The sequence below is a fragment of the Xenopus laevis genome, chromosome 7L, assembly GCF_017654675.1.
Source record: "Xenopus laevis strain J_2021 chromosome 7L, Xenopus_laevis_v10.1, whole genome shotgun sequence".
In the NCBI taxonomy this organism is placed as follows: Eukaryota; Metazoa; Chordata; class Amphibia; order Anura; family Pipidae; genus Xenopus; species Xenopus laevis.
Window position 1 is genome coordinate 11,291,248 of NC_054383.1, and position 25,643 is coordinate 11,316,890.

The 25,643-nt window shown below is 42.6% G+C and overlaps 1 protein-coding gene across 34 annotated transcripts in view; it reads right to left on the reverse strand.

Annotated features, from left to right (window-relative positions):
• LOC108696078 (ankyrin-3) overlaps positions 1–25,643 on the reverse strand; it is a 360,221-nt gene that overhangs the window by 269,419 nt on the left and 65,159 nt on the right. Inside the window, exon 1 of one of the 34 annotated variants that reach the window (XM_041570228.1) lies at positions 14,962–15,530. The exons of 32 other annotated variants lie outside the window; for them this stretch is intronic. In XM_041570228.1, the coding sequence (XP_041426162.1) occupies positions 14,962–15,024 (63 nt within the window). In that variant the 5' untranslated portion in view covers positions 15,025–15,530. Of the gene's footprint in view, positions 1–14,961; positions 15,531–25,643 lie in introns of those variants that run through there. One more of the 34 variants, XM_041570233.1, reaches the window with a different exon arrangement.

Below are 25,643 nucleotides of genomic sequence, written 5' to 3' on the forward strand. Positions count from 1 at the left end.
TGTGTGACATCATAGTAAGTGTGACATCATCATCGTATGTGTGACATAATCATCATATGCGTGACATCATCATTGTATGCATGACATCATCATCGTATATGCATGACAGCAGTCAGAACAGAAATCTCTGAGTTAGAATTAAAAAACGAAATAACAACAACCAACTGCAACAATGCTTTAATGACTTATATCGGCAGTGTACTAAAACTGTACTGAAAAGCTGGAATAATGCCCAAGGATCACAGGCAATGCCTCCCACCTGGAGGATTAGTACAGGACTATATGAATAATGGTTAATTTGTCAGGAAACACTGAATCTGGGATTTGCTTCAGTGATTCAGCCAAATCCTCACAATCCCCAGCAAGACCCAGATTGAACTGAATTAAAACCCAGTGCAGGGGATGGTGGGGGGCCAGCAGTTCTCTCTCCCTGGGCACAGGATTCTTCTGAAATGTGATTTATGATTGTATTTGGCTGTATCTTTAGGGTAAGGCAGCACTGTGCAAGGTCATAGATCTCCATTCTGTTCCTCTGTACTGATAAGCCTTGTATATATAAAATATTACAGCAACTGCTTCCTAACTAAGCATCTAAACACAGACATTGATAAGAAAACTTTTAATTGGGAACTTTGATCATAAATGGCCTTTGTCTGCATTCAGCAGTGGATCCCCTGATATGAACCCCATCCTAGGGTTTAAGCACATGAGCAGATTCGGGGAGATTTAGTCGCCTGGTGAATAATCAACTCTTATGCGGGGCGACAATTTCCCTGAACTGCCCTCCCCCTTCCCCGCCGCCTGCTATAATGACAAACCGCCAGCACCAATGCACTCACGGCGCTTCGTTTTCCAAGTCGCCCGAAGTTGCCTCACTTCGAAAAACAAAGCGCCGCGTGTGTATTGTCGCAGGCGATTTTCATTTTAGCCAGTGGAGGGCAGGCAGTTCGGGGAGATTGGTCGCTGGGGCGACTAATCTCCCCGAATCTGCTCGTGTGGACTGACCCCTAGGAAGAGTCAAGGCCATAAGACACCTCTAAAAGCCCTCTGGCACACATTACTAAACCTTAAATTTATCTAGCCTGGATTTTTTGGGCAAAACCACAAATTTTTCCAGATTTATTATATAGGTATGGGACCTGGGTTTTCCGGATAATGGATCTTTCCATAATTTGGATCTTCATACCTCAAGTCTAGTAGAAAATCATGTAAACATGCTTCCAATAAGGATTAATTATATTTTAGTTGGGATCAAGTACAAGCTACTGTTTTATTATTACAGAGAAAGAGGAAATCAATTTTTAAAATGCAGAATATTTTATTAAAATTAGGCATGCACCGAGCCACTATTTTGGATTCGGCCGAACCCCCGAATCCTTCACGAAGGATTTGGGCGAATACTGACCTGAATCCAAATCCTAATTTGCATATGCAAATTAGGGGTGGGAAGGGGAAAACATTTTTTACTTCCTTGTTTTGTGACAAAAAGTCACGCAATTTCCCTCTCCGCCCCTAATTTGCATATGCAAATTAGGATTCGGATTTGGTTCAGCGGGCAGAAGGATTCGGCCAAATCTGAATCCTGCTGAAAAAGGCCAAGTCCCAAACCGAATCCTGGATTCAGAGCATCCCTAATTATAATAGACTCTAGTACCTTTCTGTACTTCAGAGCTTTCTGGATAACAAGTTTCCAGATAACGGATCCCCATACCTGTACCCCTATGCGGCAAAAAGGTTTAAACCGAAAATCCGCCATCTCAGACTTGTCGAGGTTCTGTATAAGTACATGGGAGAGGCACCTTTCTCAATTTGAAGTTATTGTGGTCTGTGCTGGGTTAAGCCCTAAAATTTGACTTTTTCAGGGTATTTGGACAAAAATCCGAAAAAATCGAGCGATTCGGAAAAAAGCCTGAAAAATCAAGCAATTCGGCGTTTACTCGATTTTATAGAGTTTTTCCACTATCCAATTAATTCAGGTTATTTTAAGGTCAAATTAAGCATGGGATTTTGCTTGTGGTTTTTTTTAAATTAAATACAAGATAAATTGGGTTTTAAGAAATAACCCCGTAAGTAGAAGCGCAGAGCGCAGTCTATACCACCCCATGCGAAAACGCCAGCGCCAATGCACTCACGGCACTTCGATTTCTGAAGTCGCCCGAAGTTTCCTTGTGAGGTTAGAGTTTATACCCTTGTATCTAGGCCAATGATCCATATAATTTGTGTAATTATATAATAAGGGAATGTCTAGCAACGCATTCATTTACCTCTTCATTTTTACATTAGAAACAACACTTAGGCAATACTGATTTGTAGCCAAGAAGTGAGTGAGTGTCACTGTGTTCCCACCGGGGCAAATAAAGAAAGGCCGCCATTAAAGAAAGTTACAGGAGGAAACACACCTAGATATAATAACCTATTTACTAAACTGCTGCCCTGACATCAAAGCAGGAGGATTAATCAGGAACGTACCACCTGCCAACAGGGAATGATATTGCTATTCAATCACATCCCTCTTGCACGAACAACATGTTATTATGCTAAACAGCAGCTTTTGTTTCTGGATAGGAACCTCTGAATCGCAGGTTTCCCTATTGGTATATATCCCAGTATTTGCACCCACTTCATATAAAAAACTGTGCACTCGCCTTTTACTGGCGACGGGTCACATCAGCACCTAGGTAATGACTTTAATATCTCAATTCAACATCAATAGGAGATAATAAAGGTAATTCTAATCATTTCCAGTCTACTGATCAAACAATAAAATTAGACCAACTGCAACTTTATTGTTACAAAATGTTAAACATAATTGAAAGGTTAATTTTCCCTTGAGGACATAGGAAGTACTATTGGTCATGCTACACGGGTGATTATAACAAAATTGTTTTGGATGGGGGACATTGTTCCTACAAGTGAAAGTCAACCATAGCAGGTAGTTTATAGCCCAATTATGAAATAGGGATGCACCGAATCCAGGATTCGGTTCGGGATTCGGCCAGGATTCTGCCTTTTTCAGCAGGCTTTGGATTTGGCCGATTCCTTCTGGACGGCCGAACCGAATTTGCATATGAAATTTAGGGGTGGGAGGGAAATCTCGTGACTTTTTGTCACAAACAAGGAAGTAAAAAATATTTTCCCCTTCCCACCCTTAATTTGCATATGCAAATTAGGATTCGGTATTCGGGCGAATCTTCCACGGAGGAAAAATAGTAAATATATATTTATTTATATAGCGCCAGAAATATGCTGGCGCTATATAAATAGATGTTAATAATAATAATCCCTAGTATTGACCCTGATTTGGGTCGCATACCCTTATCTGGCCAAGCTGTGTACTTTTTGGTGGGCAGCTTTACTCATTTTAATCCATGGCTAGAAACTGGAACCTATAAACCCATTATCCAGAAAGCTCCGAATTACGGAAAGGTTGTCTCCCATAGACTCCATTATAATCAAATAATTCACATTTTTAAAGATGATTCCCTTTTTCTCTGTAATAATAAAACAGTAGCTTGTAATTGATCCCAACTAAGATATAATTTACCTCAACTGGATGCAATACAGTCCCTATTGGTTTTAATTCATATTTAAAATACTTTTTAGCATACTTAAAGGACCAGTAACATCAAAAAAAATTTTAAAAAAATCCCTTCGTATACATCGGAAAAAAAAAACACCAAGACAAATTAAACTTAAAAATCGCAAAGTCTTTATTAAGAAATAACTTACCAAAACTCTGCTTGTGCTCCTCTTTTCCTCCTCTAATTCTCCTCCCTGCCTTCCTTATAGGAAATAGCCAGGGAGGAGAAATCGAGCACTGCATGATGGATCGTCGGCGTGTCACCTTTTCAGAAGAGGAGCGGAAGTTTAGGTAAGTTATTCTTAATAAAGGCTTTGCAGTTTTAAAGTTTAATTTGCATTGGTGCTTTTTTTTTTCAAAAAATGTTTTTGATGTTATTGGTCCTTTAAGGTATGAAGATCCAAATTATGGTAAGATCCCTTATCTGGAAAACCCCAGGTTCTGAGCAAATACATATTTTTAATGTATTTTTTCCCCTACTGGTATTGACATTGTAGAGGAAAATACACAGTTAACCTTCCTTTTAAGTCTCCCTTAAACCAAACAGGTTGAACTTGATGGGCACATGTCCAATCAATGTTCCTATATATTTAAGCAAAAAGATATATGGATATTGTTGGAATTAAACACTGCTATTTGGGCCTGTAAGTTACCAATCCACTTAGATTGTAAGCTCTACGGGTCAGGGAACTCCATTCTCTTGACATACATACACAAGACTTGGAACTTCCATATTGATTACCATGGACACAGCAATCACCCTAGAAGGGCACTGTTTCTTTTTGACCATTAGATGGCGCTGTTTCACAAAGCCTACGGCGATTTCAACTGCAGAGAACGCAACAGACTGCTCCTAGTAACCAGTAGGGTTGCCACCTGTAACCAGCATGAATGTAGATAAGCAGACATTATAATGACCAAGCCAAACTTGCATTAGGTTTCTGCAGCAGTTGTGATTTGTCCATGAGAAGGCTAATTATTACCGTCTATGACCCAAACTACAACTCCCAGCATCCCCAGCGGCATAGTGCAGTTGCACAAACATACAGAGAGCGGCTGTTTGCTGACAGGGGTTTACATGTACTTAGCCCTGATATCACTCTAATATTTTAAGAGCATTTTTTCTCTTTGTTCACGGAATCCGGAGGAGAGGATGAGGAGGATGACAAGACTAAACACGTTACATGGAATATCTCGTGCCTCATTCAGACCGTAGAAGGCGTGGATTAAACCCGCTGCTAAATTTAAATCCCTCGCTCGCATAAGAAAAGAGCCAAATCCAACTCTCAAATTAATCCTCTGCTTCCAGCACCAATTAGCAGCCGGGAGGGAACAATTCTACTTCCTAATGCCCAAGTGAATGGAAGGGGAACATTAACTAATCTCAAAGTCATTTTAGGCTGATTGAGTGAATTTGTAGGCGTTTGGACTTGCAGAACTTTCATCTCCAGGATAAATATTGAATAAATCTTAACATATTCAATACAGATACAGGCTCGCGTGAATCTTCATCTGCTCGACTGGGCCCCTGGGAACATGGACCGGATCATTAAGGGGGAGGGGGACTTTAAGGGCAGAGACACACGCTGCCATTTTGGGAGATTAGTTGCCCAGCGACAAACCGCTTCTTCTTCGGGCGACTAATCTCCCCAAACTGCCTTCCTGCTGGCTAGAATGTAAATCGCCGGCGGGATGGCACTCGGATCGCCTCGTGAGGCAACTTCGGGCGACTTCGGAAAATTAAGTGTTCTGAGTGCCATCCCAACGGCGATTTACATTCTAGCCTAGGCCCGGGCCACAAAGGGGAGCAAGACTGTAGGGACAGGCACATGCACACTCACGTGGGGAGGGGGTTGTGCTTGAAGATGGCAGGCGCTAGGACCTAAGGTGAAAATCCGGGCCTGCAAATGGGGGTCACTGACCCCATCTAAAAAAACAAATGCTCTGTAAGGCTACAAAATTATTGTTATTGCTCATCTTTCTATTCAAGCCCCATAAAATTCATATTGCAGTCCAGTGGCGGAACGACCGGGGGAGCAGGTGGTGCAATTGTACAAGGGCCGCCGGTAGTTCGCGTATACGCTTAAAAAAACTGGACAGTAGTTTGTGCGCGATTAAAAAACCGTCTTTCGGAGCGAGGTGGAGGGGGGGCGGTCCCGGCTGCACGGTCTGCACCTGGGCTCGCCACTCCATCGTTACAATACTGTTTGCAGTCGCTTAGGTTACAACTACACAGACGATTTCCCTGCGATTATGTCGGATGCGACGGTAAGAAATAGAAATGTCAGATGGTGCCACAGATTTCATGCGACGTGACACGACTGTTGGATGCAGACACAGCATTTAGAGTCTGCATCCGACAGTCGTGTCGCTTCGGACAAACGCTGCAACACCATCCGACGTTGCTATTGCTTACCTAGTTTTCCGTCACATCCGACTTGACGCCTGCGTTTCGGATCCGGCACAATCGCGGGGAAATCGTCTGTGTAGTTGTACCCTCAGGGCACTTACACACGGGCGTTTTATGCTGTGCTCCCCTGCGTTCCACTTTCTTCCATTCAGCCGCAGGGGAGCGCAGGAGTAAACGCACTCAATTAGACGCATTTCACCTGCGTTTGGTGCTTACATGGGTCTGCGTGAGTACAGCCCCCTTAACAATAATTGAGAAAAAAACACCCGTGGGTAAGGGCTCTTACAGACGAGCGTTTTTACCTGCGCTCCCCTGCGTTCCGTTTTTCTGCGTTCAGCCGCAGAGGAGCGCAGGAATAGACGCATTACATTTTTTCCAATGGGGCTGTACTCACACAGGCGCGTGAAGGCACCAAACGCAGGTTGAGACGCAACATGCTGCATTTTTCCTGCGTTCGGCGCCTACACGCGCATGTGTGAGTACAGCCCCATTGGAAAAAATGTAATGCGTCTATTCCTGCGCTCCCCTGCGGCTGAACGCAGAAAAACGGAACGCAGGGGAGCGCAGGTAAAAACGCTCGTCTGTAAGAGCCCTAATTTAAATCAATGCATGGTTGCTATGGTAACTTCAGACTGGTGGCTAATTAACAAGCCTGATTAATCCTCGGTTTACAGGTCAAAGGCAGTTGCTTGGTTGTAAGTGCAGTTCCAGTGGGGTTTGGAGGGTAAATGAAGGACACCAGTGATTTCTTTCGACTGCTCTTATCTTCAGCCTCCCAGACGTCTGTGCCACGAGAAAATCATCGGGCAATGGCACAATCACTTTATTTAGTATCCCCGGAGATATACAGGTAAACGCTTATTTGGGGCTCAGTATAAATGACCCCCTAGTTCCTATTTCTTCATAATTAGATTGTAAGCTTTTTGGCCAAGGCCCCATATGAAGCCTTATTTAATGCCTATTACCAGTACTTTACATGTAATGAAAGAAAAAGTCATTTCCGTTATACAGTACATGAAATAATGGTTTAAAGGGTATGGAAATGCTAAAAAAAATTAAATTGCTCAGAGGGCTCTTCTATGTACACATTTTTTTTTCCAGTTTTTACACTATTAATATAATGAACTGCAAAGGGTTATTATAGGTAGATACCCACAATGCACTAATATACAATAAATTCCTCTGAAGCCTCAGGCCTAGTACAAAATGTATTTTTATTTTTTCCAGTTCATATATAAACTTTAGTATTTCAAATTGCACCCATCATAATCTCTACACCCCAAACTGGTGTGAATGGGCCAGCTTTCCAATAGGGGTCACTGACCCCAGTAACCTAACATTTATAACTCTGTAAGGCTACAATTATATTGATATTGTTACTAAGTATTTTTCTACTCAGGCCCTCTCCTATTCATCTTCCAGGCTCTCATTCCAACCACTGCCTGGTTGCTAGGGTGAACGGTACCCTAGCAACCAGATAATGCTCCATTGATTTCAGCAATTAGTATCAGTATTAGTCCTTGTTTTTCTAGTGTTTTTATTTAGAATTATATTTCTGACGGATGGGCTCCTGTTCTTTATGAAAAATGCATCAGTCGTATCAGCCATCAATAACAATATGGCAGCTCCCACTCCTGTTTAAATGAACATATAGGGAAGGCATGATCTGTGCACATAATAAACACTAAGCCATAGACAGAAATGCGCACAGACAGAATAAAACCACTTATAGGGAAAACTATTGATTTCATTTAAACACAGAGGGTATTTTCCTTGCAGTGGGACAACAGACCATAATATCCCTATTTCTCTCCCTTTTAGTTGCGCCACAACATCCAGGTGGGAAACAAGTGATGTGACGGGCTGTTGCCTATTACACAGACAGGATGAAGCCCAGACATTGTTGCCTTTATGTATAATTCCCTGCCATGATCCATGGGAAATAAATGGAGCTTAATTGCCTGTGTCCCATAAAAGCGCAGGAATGACTGACATACCTATTAGAGTTTGAGATGAACATCATTTGTTTGTCAGAGCTAAATTTGCTCGGAGTTGATATATGAGCCCATAAATTACAATGCTGTGTAAATACCATGTCATAATAACAACTACAAATCCTTGTATTCAGGACCAAATCCCTCGGGTACCACTAGTACATGTGGCTCGACAATTAGCACAATATTCATTTAGAACCCCAAGCTGCGAGCTTGATTATAAAGGGAGTGCAAGAAAGGTCTCCTGGGGGTTAATTTTACTGGTACTTCAGGGCAGTGTGTGTATAGTAAGGCAAGATGGTATCAGGGGAAGGGTTTATACTCCAGGGCAGTGTGTATAGTAAGGCAAGATGGTATCAGGGGAAGGGTTTATACTCCAGGGCAGTGTGTATAGTAAGGCAAGATGGTATCAGGGGAAGGGTTTATACTCCAGGGCAGTGTGTATAGTAAGGCAAGATGGTATCAGGGGAAGGGTTTGTACTCCAGGGCAGTGTGTATAGTAAGTAGGGATGTACCGAATCAACTATTTTTGGATTCGGACAAACCCCTAAATCCTTCGCGAAAGATTCGGGGTGGGAAGGGGAAAATATTTATCACTTCCTTGTTTTGTGCCAAAAAGTCACGAGATATCCCTCCCCGCCCCTAATTTGCATATGCAAATTAGGATTAGGTTTGGCCTGGTAGAAGGATTTGGCCGAATCCAAATCCTGCTGAAAAAGGCTGAATCCTGGCCGAATCCCGAACCAAATCCTGGATTCCGTGCATCCCTAATAGTAAGGCAAGATGGTGTCAGGGGAAGGGTTTGTACTACAGGACAGTGTGTATAGTAAGGCAAGATGATTTCAGGGACAGGGTTTATACTCCAGGACAGTGTGTATAGTAAGGCAAGATGATTTCAGGGGCAGGGTTTATACTCCAGGGCAGTGTGTATAGTAAGGCAAGATGGTGTCCGGGGAAGGGTTTATACTCCAGGGCAGTGTGTATAGTAAGGCAAGATGGTGTCCGGGGAAGGGTTTATACTCCAGGGCAGTGTGTATAGCAGGGGTCCCCAACCTTTTTTTACTCGTGAGCCACATTTAAATGTAAAAAAGAGTTGGAGAGCAACACAAGCATGAAAAAAGTCCATGGGGATGTCAAATAAGGGCTGTTACTGGCTGTTTGGTAGCCCCTATAAAGACTGGTAGCCTACAGGAGACTCTGTTTGGCAGTACACCTGGTTTCTATGTAACCAAAACTTGCCTGCAAGCCAGGAATTCAAAAATAAGCACCTGCTTTGATGCCACGGGGAGCAACATGCAAGGGGTTGGTGAGCAACGTGTTGCTCGCGAGCTACTGGTTGGGGATCACTGGTGTATAGTAAGGCAAGATGATTTCAGGGGCAGGGTTTATACTCCAGGGCAGTGTGTATAGTAAGGCAAGATGGTGTCAGGGGAAGGGTTTATACTACAGGGCAGTGTGTATAGTAAGGCAAGATGATTTCAGGGGCAGGGTTTATACTCCAGGGCAGTGTGTATAGTAAGGCAAGATGGTGTCAGGGGAAGGGTTTATACTACAGGGCAGTGTGTATAGTAAGGCAAGATGATTTCAGGGGCAGGGTTTATACTCCAGGGCAGTGTGTATAGTAAGGCAAGATGGTGTCAGGGGAAGGGTTTATACTACATGGCAGTGTGTATAGTAAGGCAAGATGATTTCAGGGGCAGGGTTTATACTCCAGGGCAGTGTGTATAGTAAGGCAAGATGGTGTCCGGGGAAGGGTTTATACTCCAGGGCAGTGTGTATAGTAAGGCAAGATGATTTCAGGGGCAGGGTTTATACTCCAGGGCAGTGTGTATAGTAAGGCAAGATGGTGTCAGGGGAAGGGTTTATACTACAGGGCAGTGTGTATAGTAAGGCAAGATGATTTCAGGGGCAGGGTTTATACTCCAGGGCAGTGTGTATAGTAAGGCAAGATGGTGTCAGGGGAAGGGTTTATACTCCAGGGCAGTGTGTATAGTAAGGCAAGATGGTGTCAGGGGAAGGGTTTATACTCCAAGGCAGTGTGTATAGTAAGGCATGATGGTGTGCAATGGAAGAGTTGGTTCAAAACCTGTGATTATGGGAATGCTCAATCAGGTTTAGACAATGGCAGGTCAGATTTAGAGGAGGGACCCTTCCCTTATGGTGATATTTCTGCACCAACCCCCTCCCCTTTGCTGATGTCACCATACCAGCATCACTTACTTGTGACATCATTACAGCAGCTTGGGTCAGATGTGGGTTAAAGGTGAAAGGATAGGTAGAATCATTGGGGAAGGGGACAAGTCATTCTATTCTCTTACTTCTGAGTGCAGGCAGGTACTCCATGCACAAGCCCCTTTTGGACAGTACAGAAATCAATGGAATATGTTGTTGAACTACAGGTCCCAGCAGATACTCTTTAGACTTGCTGGGGGTTGCAGATGCAGAACAGCAGGGGAACCTCTTAGGAACCCCTATATCCACCCCCTCAAACTGAAACGAGTCTGGAAAAATATTGCCCAATATAAAATTCCTGAAAGTGTTCCTGAAAGTGGTTCTTATTACCAGCAGGTTATCTATTTTTAGCTATTACTAATCCTTTCCAAGGAATGCCAGGGGAACGTTGTCATCGTCTAGTAACACCCTATGCCCTGAGTACTGAATGAGGGTAAGGTAAGATTGCTGTGATCTGATTGGCAGCCCATATCTACTCGTTTTAATATGCAAAGTCGGGAATAATTGGCCCACTAGGAAATGGAGATTTATGTTGTAATAATCAATGCGAAATATAATTAACCAATCATGCTCCATATAGATTTTCTCAATACTACCAACGAGAACCAATCCCCTTCAGAGTGACATGTTATTACTGTAAGGCAGACATCGTCATAGTTTGGGGTTTAGCCCCACTTTTATGATCCAATATCCAAATAGCCCATAGCCTATTCACCATAGAATATACAGGGAATCATTTACTCCCTGCTGTAAAATAGATGGGACATCCCAGAATTCCACTGTGACAGCTATTTGCAGCCTTTATTAATACACAAGATGAAGTGACGTCATTATGCATGATATAACTGATGACATCATTAAGCACTATATATATAAGGATATAATGCAAAGCATATTGGTAGCCTTTTTGCACTATATATATATATATATATATATATATATATATATATATATATATGGGAACTGGGGTTTTCTGGATAACAGATCTTTCTGTAATTTGGATCTTCGTACCTTAAGCCTACTAGAAAGTCATTCAAACATTAAATAAACCCAATAGGCTGGTTTTGCCTTCAATAAGGATTAATTGTATCTTAGTTAAGATCGAGTACACTGTACTGTTTTATTATTGCAGAGTAAAAGGGAATCATTTCTAAAAATACATAAATTATTTGGATAAAATGGAGTGTATGGGAGACGGCCCATAAGTCAGAGCTTTCTGGGTAATGGGTTTTCGAATAACAGATAACGGATCCCATACCTGTGTGTGTGTGTGTGTGTGTATATATATATATATATATATATATATATATATATACATTAAATGACAGTAAAACAATTACGATACCTTGCATCTCGTACAAACAGACGGCACTAGATATAATGTTTGATTCCTTTATTTTCTGTATAGCAGAAAACTATTTTTTGATGTCATACTTTATAGGAGAAATAGGATTATTTCTTAAAAATGTATGTAAATGTTCTAGCATTTTTCCTGCAGCTCGTATGTCGATGTATGGTCTGCAGCATATCACACAGCTGGTGGCGCTGTTCCGCTGCTCTCTGTGCAAGTATCTGTCAGTGGCAGCTGGTGATAAGTGGTACTGCATGTGAAAAAGTTGTATTTCACTGGCAATAGCTTGTTTTAAATTCTGTTACTTCTTATGATGCACCCAGACACACCATCAGGGAGGGTACCAAGAGATATAAAAGTTTGATTGGCACGTTGCAGAGGGGGTGTGGCTTGTGGGGGGCTGGGTTTTGGCATAATGGGTCATGGCCTGGCAGATAGGGAAGTGACCATTTAAGTACATGGCATTTTTTTGGACCCAATTCTGCCTTTCGGCAGGACCCAGCTGACCAATGGGCTAATTACTGGGGGCTCCTAGGGGGGAGGGCCCTGCAACTGAGCATTATGGGTTGCATCAGTGATGTAACTAGATAACACTGGGCCCCACAGCAAATTATTTTTCAGGCCCCCAAAATGTCTAGAGGTTGCCCTGCTTTACCAATATTTATTGAAATTGCTTATGAATTAGGGCCTCATGGGGTTCCTATACCTCCTGGGGCCCCTGCAGCCACAGGGTCTGATCCTCTGTAGTTACACCCCTGGGTTGCATGATTATATATAGTGAATAAAGTACCCCTTCTTGTAAATTATAAGGATATTATAAGTTACCGAGGAGTTTCATGACCATATAAAAGCACAAGGTCGAAGGCCGAGTGTTTTTATCCAGGTCATGGAACTCCGAGGTAACTTCTAATATCCTTATATTTTGCAACAGGGGGTACTTTATTTATTATAATACACAAGTTTCAGTGAGTCGTGTGACAGAAATGACATCACTACTGACAGTTTTTAACTGATCACATCAGTGCTCACCGTTTATAATAGGGATGCACCGAATCCGCTATTTTGGATTCAGCCGAACCCCCCAATCCTGTCTTGTCTTCCTACACACACTGTCCCAAACTTACAGACCCTTCAATCCATTGCTAAATACGGAATACCGAACCCTAATTTGCATATGCAAATTGAAAATTATGCAAATTAGGGGTTTGAAGGGGAAAACATTTTTTACTTCCATGTTTTTTTACATAAAGTCACGCAATTTCCCTCCCCGCCCCTAATTTGCATATGCAAATTAAGATTCCGATTTGGTTTGGCTGGGCAGAATGATTCGGCCAAATCCGAATCCTGCTGAAAAAGGCCAAATCCTGAGCCGAATCCTGGATTCGGGGCATCCCTAGTTTATAAGGATATAATTTACAAGATATTCATCGCTTTTGTGTATTATAAGTTATATCTCCCAACCCTCCCCTCTAGTTATTCTTTTATAGCAGATTCCCTGCCCAAGTGGACTGTGTTGGAATGGGATATTTTAAGTCCTTGGGCCCCTGATGGTACTACCCCAGGAATGGAAGGGTCTGTAACTTTGGGACAGTGTGTGTAGTAAGACAGTATCCCTGTGCAACATGTAGCCTGCTGCTGGGACTTCCAGTTCATTAACAGCTGGAGAGCTACAGGTTGGGTTGTAAATATGGGGCCCATCGTCGGGGACAGCCCTTTGTTTTTGGGAGCAAATGAATAATCGAAGTCCTTTAGAGAACACAACGTACAAATGTGGTTTTTGTGAATGACATTAATAATTGATCCCACATGTGTTCCCCCCCTGAGCAATGGTCAGTATATCAGCTCCTTAACGATGATCAGAAATTCTAACCCCCATGGCTAGATGGGATGTGCCTGGGAGGGGGGGGGGTTACCATGGCAAATTAACAAATATGTCAGGGCTCCATAAATTTTTTCATTTAATTTTAATTCTTTTTGGTGGAATGTAAACAATACAAAAACATTAATGCTAAGCCCATAGAAAGTCTCAGGATCAAATAATTCCCTTTTTTTAAAAAAAAAAAAAAAATCCAGATACCGGTTAACCCGTTTCTATTGCACTCCCCCCTACCTCTCCTAAGATTCTCACTGTATAAAACACGCCGGTCGCCGCAGCCGAGGCGCAAATTTATCATTCGCACTTCACTTCCTTCATTTTCTCACTTCTAACATGGAATCTCACCGTCAGCCCAAACTGCCAGACCTGGGAATTGCATGTTATTGTATGTCAGCAGCCCCTCTGTGTGTGTGTGTGTGTGAATTGCATGTTATTGTGTGTGTGTGTGTGTGTGTATGTGCTGCCTGAGCTTCTCGGCTGTGTGGCATATCAGCTACTGTGTTCCCCAAAACCTGGCATTATTCCTTTGTTTTGGGAAGATCGACAAAAAGGGTGTGGTACATTCACTTTTATTACTTACAAAACTTGCTTGTGCCAGACTATCATTAGCAGAGCACCTGTATCTCTGACGTACCAATCAATCATTTATATTTCTGCCTTATAAGCTCTATCTATCTATCTATCATCTATCTATCTATCTATCTATCTATCTATCTATGAATGTCTCGTTCTTTTTATTGTTTCTATCATCTCTCTTCTCTACTGTTACTCTAGCCCTGTCTCTCTCCATATCAATTATCATTATTCTTAATTTATATATCCACATCTCTATCTATTTATTTATCATCTATTTATTATCTAGTTATTTATCATCTATCTATCTTTCCATTTATTACAGCACACCTGTATTTGTCTTGTTGTATGCTTCCAAATCCCCCCATTCCAGCCCTCCCTCCTTAATCCCCCCCTCCAAACCATTCATACTAGTTATACTAGTCCACCCCCGAACCTCTGAACATGTGTTACTGTGTTTCCGATCCATTCCATTCACTCAAGTCTCCCCGTACCCCCCTAACGTCTGGGATGCCTTCAACTGATTCCCAGTTTCGTTCGGTCAAACAGGTTGGAATGACACCATATAAAGCCAAAGTTTAAAGCGTAGGATTTGCCTACAGCTGGTGGGTACATAGGAAACTGTTTATTTAGGGTAACGAGTCTCTTTGGTAGAGCGTTGTGTAAATGGGACCACGGCTCTTAATCAGCACCTCAATAAGAACGAATAAGAAACGGCACCCATAATACTCATTTTATGTCGGTGTCAATGGTAAGTGACAGCTTTATCCACGGCACACACCCAGTCCATAATAATAATAATAATAACAAGAACCAGTGTCTCTGCCTGTTCCACAGCAACTTCTTCTGCTCCCAGCAATGGAAAAGCCTGACGCCTTGGGCTGTATTTGCTTCATAACCCACCACCCGGGCAGACAATAAAAACACTAAAGAGAGAGACGTTACCTTTTTGCCTTTCCTTTTCCTATGGGCAGGTTTGGCTGCTTTTTCCTTGGTCTCCTCACTCATTTTGCCAGGGTGATGGTCGACAAGGGACGTCTGATCCGATAAATTCCAACATCCAAAGCCAAACGCGTGTATTCAAAAACCACTGAACCCCCCTAAAGTCCAGTCCCCTTGATGCCTGCCAGATGGTTAAGCACAGCCTTGATTCCAGCGGCACAGTCTGAGATCTCCCGTGCTCATTGCTACTGCTCCGCTTACAAAGAAGCTAAAAACAAAGCAAGAAGCTGGGAGTTGCCCCTGATCAACAGACTATTATTTCTTCAAAGCAAATGAATGTTAAGCCTGTGCACTTTTGCACTAGATTGTATCCCCTGAGTTGTACTGGAACCAGACTTCAAAGCTTTTTTTATCCACGGTGTGTCCAACCCTTAGACTGGAAACTAGTCAGCCTCACATTCAGGAATTGCAGATTGCTGACAAGTGAGCTTACGATTTTTTCTCTCTCACTGGTGTTACTGGGTGTAAATTGCTCTGATTGCAGCGCGAGAGCGAGCGAGCCCTAACACCGGCACATGTGCTGAATGCATTAATGCCTGACAGCGAGGGGACCTGCTCCTCAGATCGCCTTTCCATGTCTCTCAAGCCACTCCCAGGCTCATTCTGTCAGTAGGAGACAGAACACATTACAGAAGGGAGAGACTTTATTCTTAACGTTTAATATTGTTTATAAAACAGATGCCAAAGGCTGCGGGGAGTGGGTGAGGGGAGTGCTGGGAAATTAAGTGCACAATATACTCAGTACTGCTCTACATCTGGAGAGGGATATAATATACAATGGAGAAGAATTTTATTCTCTAGCATTTACATAATGTAATACCTGCAAATCAGGCTTTTAGTTCCTTTTGTGAAAACAAAATTGTAATTAACTGGAATCCTAATTGATTTAATTGCTGCTTATTACATTATTATAGTAGTACTGTGCATTAACATTACCATTACCGATAGTGATAAAACGGACATAAAGTCTGCACCTGAATTTAAATGCAACTACCCACCCAAGCTCAATCATACATCTACTTTTCCTTGGACTCCAACCCCTCAGGCAGAATTGTGTAATAATATCACCAAGAGGGGGACAGAGTTGCAAAAAGACACAGCTATAGTAAAGGGCAGACACAGGGGTAAAAGTGGCAAGTCCAGCTGCTGGACCCAATCCATGAACGTAGCACCCCTTTGTGACCCAACCTGCCTGACCCATGGGAATAACCACAGTTCCTCTGTGTTCACCCATAAACTAACCACTATTAATGTAATCAATCCACCCAAACCCCCCCCCCATTCCACCCAGGCCATCCCCCATTCCACCCATTCCCACCCAGGCTTTCCCCCATTCCACCTATTCCCACCAAGGCCATCTCCCATTCCACCCAGACCATTCCCCATTCTCACCCAGGCCATCACCCATTCCCACCCAGGCCATCCCCCATTCCACTTATTCCCACCAAGGCCATCTCCCATTACACCCATTCCCACCCAGGCCATCCCTCATTCCACTTATTCCCACCAAGGCCATCTCCCATTACACCCATTCCCACCCAGGCCATCGCCCATTACACCCATTCCCACCCAGGCCACCTCCCATTACACCCATTCCCACCCAGGCCATTGCCCATTCCCACCTAGGTCATCCCCCATTACACCTATTCCCACCCAGGCCATTCCCCATTATATCTATTCCCATATAGGTCATCCCACATTAAACCAACTCCCACCCAGGCCATCCCCTATTACACCCAGGCCACCCCACATTACACACAGCCCCACCCAGATACCCTACCTTCTTTCTAACAAACAAAATACCTTTCCAAGCTCAATTACATTAGATGGAAGATTAAATAGAAAGTTTTAAGGAATGGTTGTATTCCTTTATAACAACTGACAAAATAAATGGTTGTGGGTACTAATACTGATAGTTCCAGGCAGGGAATTAATGCACAGGCTAGGATATAGCCTACGGGCCTGGTGTGATCAGGGGTCCATCTAACTCTTTTCAATTATTATTTCTATTTTCTTTTAATATTCATTTTTATTTGCGATGCTGGGTCCAGTCGGGCGCACCTGCTGGGAGAGAAGACACGTGAGTGCGTCCGAATAAGTGCAGATCCAGTGACATCACTAACGCATGCTGAACCCGACCTGGTGTAGAGAATTCAGGTGCGCGTGTGCCTAGATCTGCAACACATCCGGACCCAGCAGTAGCCATAATGGGGGGCTTGTGTGCATATAGCCTAGGGGCCCCACATCTCATAAATCCGCCACTGGTACCATGATAATCCGGGCTAGTCCAGTTGTATAATAAAGTCAAGAATTAATTTTTGGAGACGTCTTCACAAATTGTTAGCCTTTCTCTGGATTAGCCATAAATTAGGTTGGTAGGAATTATGAAAAAAGAGGCTGAACTGGATGGATGCAACTTTTCTTTAACCTCAGCTGCTATGTAACTGCATCTTCCTTTGCATTTGGATATTTGTTTACAGGCCCAGATTTTGCCCTTTTTGCCACCCTAGGCCCGGGCCTTTGTGACCTTGCCACAAATCTGGGCCTGTTTGTTTACATGGTTACCCACATTAAATGGAAACGATGCCCCTTTTTGGATCATTCAATTTGATTTATGCTCCACAAAGGAGAATGCTTCCTGCTGTATACACTCCAAGCTCCATATTCTTAGTTCATTATACATAAATACATATTTAGTACTGGGCACCTGCAAAGAACTCTACCCAACCTTCCGATATACGGTTACACACACAAATACTAAAAGGGAAAAAAAATTGCACAGTAATCTCTCAGATGTTAAATAACAGCAGGATGCTCATTAGCTAATTACCTTGTATCCGGAGCTAAGGTTGGGTGGGACACAGATTTAATCGATAGCAGAAGTGCTACATGATCTTGCTGCCTACAAACCAGTGAAGCCATGAACTTTTTTTGGCTTGTCTGAAGGTACTGATGAGCCATATGCACAATCTCTATACCGCTCCCATGATGCTGAATGTGATGGTTGTTCTTGTATGGTTATGACTATGTGCCTAGCAAGAGATATGAATGCCTTTAGAATATTTGTATGCTAGTTATAGTTACCATCTTTTGGCCCCTCCTAGCTTTTTGTTTTTTTATTGTATTTTTTTATGTATTTTTAGCCATATTCCTGTTTGCACTCATCCTTTATAAACACCACTGGTTTCACATATCAACAAAAGGGTTTTTTCTATGCACACCATTGATTTCCCCAGGATTTCATATAAGCGGCCATTGCTCCACTGCAAGGCACAAGAGGGTGTGGCCTATCAGCCCAGGGGATGAGTCATTACATTACAGTGGGGGGCGGGGTTACTTATCATTTCTATGATTTGAACTTTCAATAGCAGGACAAGCCTTTAAGTTTTCTCATACCCTGTAATAAGAGATAACGCCAATCTGTGCCAGTATAGGTTATTTCCAATTGTGATGAAAAATCCTGAGGTTATACTATAGTGGCGCTTTAACTACTGAGCAGCACTGTACAATATGTGGCCCTTTAGAAAGGATAATATATATGAATGCTGCAATGACATAGCTGAAGTAGAAATACAAGTAGCCACCCTCACACACTTATCCTCCAGAAGTTTGATAAGCCCGGGGCTCAATGTTAGAGGTTCAGCAACCCCAAATTGTCAAAGGGGCATGGCCCCGAAATGCTGCACTTAACTGCCCTCCCTAAACTGATGCCAAAATCTTCTTCTCTCCAGTCTATCTTCTCGTAACAGGTGCTATATACATCTTATATATCTATTGCCTGACTTTTCAGCCCCTTTAAGCACCCATTTGCATATGATGTCCCAATTTCTCTGTAGGTACATTATAACTGTGAATCCTGGGGGGGACGCAGTGAATACAGATTGTCAGCGAGAGCCATTTATGCCATTAATTCAGCGAGTGCATGTGGCAAGCCTGCAATCCACTGTTCCTGGGGATGAATCACAGCCACCGTTATTTACTCTGTTGGTAACACGCCATTCGCTGCCTTTGTTTGCAACATGTAATTGCCCTGCGATGATTAACAAGCTCAGAGATATCAATCAGCGTCCGCCATTTAAAGATGGAATGCTGTCATTGGAACACGGCTCTCCATTATTACATATATAATTTGTGCGGCACTTTACTGATGAAGATAAACATATTGCAGAGATTGAATATAGATCTCTATACGGCTCTCGGCAAAGGAAATGCATCCTTGTCTCCAAGGACCAATTTAGTTGTAATGAGCTTTGTGCTGGGATGGGCGCACCAAATGTGCAGCAGTTTTGCAGGTGAAACCAACTTTGAAGGTGGAAGGCTCCGCTAAGCTGCCCGGGCAACAACTGTGCATTCGTTCTGCATACAGTTGTGTAACTATAGAGGAAGCAGACCCAGTGGTAACAAGGGGGCCGGCACCGCAGGGTCTGCTTCCTCTATAGTTACGTGGAAACCCCCCTCCGCAGCCGCCATCGTACCTTTGGCTGGGAGAAGGCGATTCAGCAGCTCCAATGCGCGGCGGGAGGGGGCTCTGAAAAGCTCTGAATTACGGAAAGACAGTCTTCCATAGACTCCATTTTATCCAAATAATCCAAAAGTTTTAAATTGATTTCCTTTTACTCTTTAATTATAAAACAGTAGCTTGTACTTGATCCTGATTAAGATATATATATATATATATATATATATATATATATATATATATATATATAATCCTTATTGGAAGCAAAACGGGTTTATTTAATGTTTAAATGATTTTCTAGTATGCTTAACACATGAAGATCCAAATTACAGAAAACCCTAGGTCCCAAGTATTCTGGATAACCGGCCCCTGTTACCTGTACCTGAAATGAAGCCACACAACATTTGCTGCTTCACGTCTCTCTCTGGTCATATATTCACTCCTGTCCATTTATGATCTGCCATGCTCTGGGCACCCCTTGCCTCTATAATCCTTCTGCAATTTATCCCCCTCCAACAATGTGTGTGTACAGAGTATTTAACATACCCCAGTCCTACCAGTCCTCTATGCTCAACCTTCCCAGAGTCCAAACGACCCAATAACTAAAATTAGCTCTTACATTACCAAGGGGCCATTTGCTGAATTCAGATGCCAGGCTCGGAGCTCGTGTGCCAGTTACCATACTTGCAAACACTCGTACACAAGATGAAACCCTGTCGGAGCCGCACCGAGCAGTCAACTTCACAGAAAAGTGATTATCTCTTCAGAACCAGTCAGAACAATGGATCTACTTTAACACACAGCACACACAGCAATCTAAGGGGATCAGTACCCTCCATAAAACTGTACCCCAATAAATATTATTCTAGGCAAAGTTTGGATAAGCAGACAGCATTTATATCCCCTTTAAGACAGTACTCTCCAACGAGGGGAGGTCCAGTAGCCTAATTAATGCAAAATAATCCTCCAATAAGAATCATTCTTGGGTCTTGCTGTCATTGGATGGTAGTTAAAGGCATTCAATTATTATTTTCTAGCTTTAGAAACCTAAACAGCATTATAGGTTCTGGTAGAGCTAATAAGTTACTGAGGGAACCACGCATTGATGGGAGGTTTATGGATCTCAGGAACTGCTAATAGAAAATAAATTAGGATTACAACTCGTAATTAGGGTTGCCAACTTTTCTGGAAAAAAATACTGGCCTTCCTATATATTTATCTTTTTTCCCTATTAATAAAATTGGGATCAACCATCATTTTTACGGGCAAAGCTGGTAAAATACCGGCCAGCTGGCAACCCTAGTCGTAATAGGGGGGATTTACTATGCCAGTCTCATAATCACACATCATTTTCTATTATCTCTCTGCTCAGCCAGACTTACTCACTGTGGTTTGCTCTCAACACAGGACAAAGAGGTTATGAATAAAAGTCAATTACGGCATTCTGTACAGAACATGAAGCGTCACAATACTAAAAAAAAAACCTTCTGTTTGACTTTCTGTTGACTTTGACTTGACCAAATAAAGCTGTTCTGGGAAAAGACATATCTCAATGGAGCTACAGATGGAGCAGATGTGGCTGATGCAAAATACCTATCACTGGGGATAAGGGTGTAGCTTTGTGGGTCTGATGCTGCAGTTATAGAAGATTAAATCTATTTTTTTGGGGTCCATGATTTGACGGATCTAATGACTATTGGGACATGTGAGAGTGATACTGACACTAAAAAACTACTTTTTAAAATATGAATGTACATTGTTACCTATAGGTCATGTTAATTGTTTTTTTGCTGAGAGGTTTGCTTATGTAAGTAATTGTTAGTTGAAGTTTCTAAACCTGACTGTTTTGCCAACCTGACTGTCCCATCTCAGCCTGTCCGTTAGTTTCTAATGCTAACGGATTCCTGCTGCACAAATATGGCAGCCCCCTCATACAGGAACATGGGGCATCAGACAGGTAATGTAAAAGCATTGGGCAAATTATAAGTTGCTTTCAAAGGCAATATTATGACAGATGTAAAAAAAAGAGTTTAATTTCTGGTGTTAGTATCTCTTTAAGTTAGAACAGCTGAAGTTCAAGTTGAAGGGAGTCTTCTGGAAGAGGCACAGCAACTAGGTTCAGGTACGGGACCCGCTATCCATAATGCTTGGGATCTGGGGTTTTCCAGATAAGGAATCGTTCCATAAAAATACCTTAAGTCTACTAGAAAATCATGTAAACATTAAATAAACCCAATAGGCCGGTTTTGCTTCCAATAAGGATTAATTATATTTTAGTTGGATCAAGTACAAGCTACTGTTTTATTATTAAAAATCTGGATTATTTGAATAAAATGGAGTGAACGTGAGATGGTCTTTCCATAATGCAGAGCTCTCTGGATAATGTGTTTCCAGATAACGTATCCCATACCTGTATTAGCATGTACTAAGAACAATAATACAGTGCCTTTTTTTTTTTTTTTTTTTGCCCCTATGGTTGGTCAGGGCCGGCTATTCCACCCTAGAACCATATGTCCCAACTGTTCTGTTTTGAGCGGGACAGTCCCGCTTTTGACAGCTCAACCCGCAGTCCCAGATTTGTACTATTTCCCAAGTTTCTCTTTGATCTGCTGCACTGAACAGCCAGAAAAAGATAAAGTTTCTAACTTAATTGGCTTTTGGCATAGAGCAAAGAACACATACTTAAGATACTTTTGTAACCGTTTTAGATAAGATAAGAACAAAGACACAGCTTAAAGGGCAATTCACCTTCATTAGCAAAACTGTAATAACATATAAAAACCATAGAAATGTGTTTACACTTTCATAACCTACCAAATCTTGTAAAATGAACATGGCAATTAGGGGCATGGTCAAAAAAAATTCCGCGCTCCACACGGCAAATCTTTATGTCCCTCTTCCTATTTCCAAAATGTTGGGAGGTATGTTAGAACTTGTTATGATTACACCAACCCATCCACAATATTTCTCCGCCCTTTCTTGTGAATGCACCAGGGCTTAATTTATGCCCGCATATATTCCATGCATTACTGGCTAAGAGCAAAACAGGACAGGAGCCCGGAGATCCCAAACACCCTGCTGTGAGCTATTTAGGGCAGGAGACCCAGCAATAACACACTCGCACTTCATCTGATTAAACACACCGGTCCCTTCCCTTTCCATTTGATTTAAGGATATCCGGATTAAGTTGATTTTATTCATTCATCTGTCGGGGCAATGGGGTAAAATACGGTTCCCATTGTTGATAGATTACCAGCTGCTATTGAACTACTTATCCCCAAATAAACCTCATTAGATGTTGTGATATGTAGCAGTGAGGCTGCAGTAAGGAATCCTGGGGCTCTGTATGCCCAACCAATCAGATTCATCCATCCGATTCCAAATGGGAATCTCCTTCCCTTTCACTGAAATCCACATCCAAATTTTGCACACTACACTTGCAGTTGTAAATGAACCCTCCTGACTATTATATCACTGTTACTGCCTTTTTAATTACAATATGGCCCCTTCCCCTGAGACCAGCTTCCCCTGCAATCTGCAGCAATCTGCATAATCTCTGCTGGAATCTGACAAAATCTGTGAAACCTCACCCATTTCCCATCAGTCTGGGTCCCCCAATTGAACTGGGCCCCAAAGGCTCATGACCCAACAAGGGACTGTTCTTACATTTATACCTACTACATGGGAGCAGCCAGTGTCGGACTGGGACACCAGGGGCCCACCAAAAACCTTTAGACCAGGGGCCCACCCAAAAACCTTTAGACCAGGGGCCTATTCTAAGTATTATTTTCAACCTCTATTCTCTTTTCTTTACATACTATTACCTATTATTCCATCTATTTAGCCTCTTTATTCTCATAGAAATTGGGAATGACCATGAAATAGGTCAAATGTTTAGAAGTAGGAGGGCCCACCGGGAGTTTTCCTGGTCTCCCGGTGGGCCAGTCCGAACTTTATTTCGACTCTGAATTTGCCTTTAATCTGCCTAATCTAGAATTACTAGTGAAAAGACAGAGAAGAGAGAACAATGGAGGCCTTGTGAAAAGCAGAATCTGCTATCAGATCAATGAATACCTGTACAGAAGCCAGGGAAAATGCATCATCAATTAATTTGCCTCGTAATATATCCAGCACATACAATGGGAAAATGAAGAAGAATAACCTGTGGCCCTTTAATGAACAACATTAAACCGTAAGAGCAGAAGAGACACATTTCCTTGCCGACGATGAAGAATTCATAAAAATTACATGCTGAATTTAGGGCTTTTTTTTTTTAGCTGTTTACCCGGCAGAGATCACAGGGCTCCTTATCCGGATGATTAGATCTGCTCTGACATACGGGAGCTATTTTGCCAGTTAGTTGGTAAGAGACATTCAAAGCAATGACACCTCGAATACTCTCACCCACTGAATATTTCATATCTCATCTTGTATGGGAATCGCATTCGCCTCTGTTGATAATTGGCCTCAGGGGCTTGACGGGGAGCAGCGTTGCTGTACGAAAACTTGCGCGCAGGGCTGTATAACTGTGACCCAGTCTTTGCATAGGTTGGCGAGGGCACAATTCAAATCACTGAATATTACTAGAGTCCTGCAGCAGGTCGGGTACTGGCGGGTTACCCGTCAAAACCTGCGGTACCCTTCGGGTTGCAGGTAGAAGTTCCAGGTGCAGGTATAGATGCGGGACAGCGGTTCAGCGGGTCGGGCCGTGGGTTTTCTCAATCGCGATTTTTATTCCTTTTTTCTGATCACGTATACTTCCGATGATGTCACTTCCGGTTTACAACGACAGCACTTCCTGATTCTTGATGGTCAGTGGGTCGCGAGTCTGGGTTGCGGATACGGTACTTGCGGGTCGGGTAGCAGGTCCATGCAGGTAACAATGGGGTTTCGGCTCTGGGTTGCGGATTGCAGGTTGCGGGTTCCAAAAAATGATTTGCATCATTATTTGTACAAACTAACTCACACCTCCCAACATTTTGGAAGTAAAAAGAGGGACAAAAAATTTTTCCCGCACGTAGCGCAGCAATTTTTTTGACCACACCCCTTTCTGTGGTCACACCCCCTAATTAGCAAGTTTGTTTTACAAAATTTGGCAGGTTATGAAAGTTTGAAAATATTTCTCCTTATCTAAACAGTGTTTTTGTGTCTCAAAATTGTTACAAAGTATCTTATTTGCACCTGTTAGCTGTTCTGGGCTCTCTACTAAAAGCCAATTAATTGAGAAACTTTGTTTCTTTTTCTGGCTGTTCAGTGCAGAGAAAATAGGGACTTTCCAGTACAAATGAGGGACTGCGGGTTGAGCTGTCAAAAGAGGGACTGTCCCTCCAAAAAAGGGACAGTTGGGAGGTATGCTAACTGTTGGCCACATAGCAAAGCAATTTGAAGCCCTCCAGCTGTCGGAGAACTGCAACTCCCAGAAACAGCGAGTGACGCTGGGAGTTGGAAATCGCCAAGAGCTGTAGCGGCAGTGCTAGAATAAAAGTTTCTGTCTGACGCTTTGCCATTTGTAAACACAATTTAGCAAGAGACGTGGGCAGCAGTTGGCGCAATGCCCAGCTATGAAACGAAGGCACCAACCCTACCAAACACGCCGCAGGCCTCCCTCTTCAGGAACAGGCAGCTAGAGAAAGTACCGTGGCACCTTGTCAAACATGCCCAATCTGCCTTTAATGCCACAGCCAACTTTCTAAATATAAACGTAGTCACCCCCTGCATCATCTTCCATGACAGCGTCTGTGCAAGCTCCTCGGATCACCCTTCAGTAATGAGGATCTGCGTGTTTCAGTTTGGGTAAGGTTAAAGGGGCGATTTCAATTAACTTTTAGTATGATGTAGGGAGCGATATTCTGGGACAATTTGTAATTCGGTTTCATTTTTTATTATTTGTGGTTTTTGAGGTATTTGGCTTTTTTATTCAGCAGCTCTCCAGTTTGCAATTTCAGCAATCTGGTTGCTAGGGTCCAAATTACCCTAGAAAGGTAGAAAGGTACTTCTGGCCCATGCAGGTTGCAGTCACTATAAGACTGGAGGGTCTGAAGCCAACCGGGGCTTCCTCAATTTCCATGGGGCAGTCACAAATTGCAGACACCAAAAAAGATGGGCTTAAGAAAAAGTGGGCAAGATTTAGAGCGGCTTATCAACTTTATGATCATAACTTTGTAAC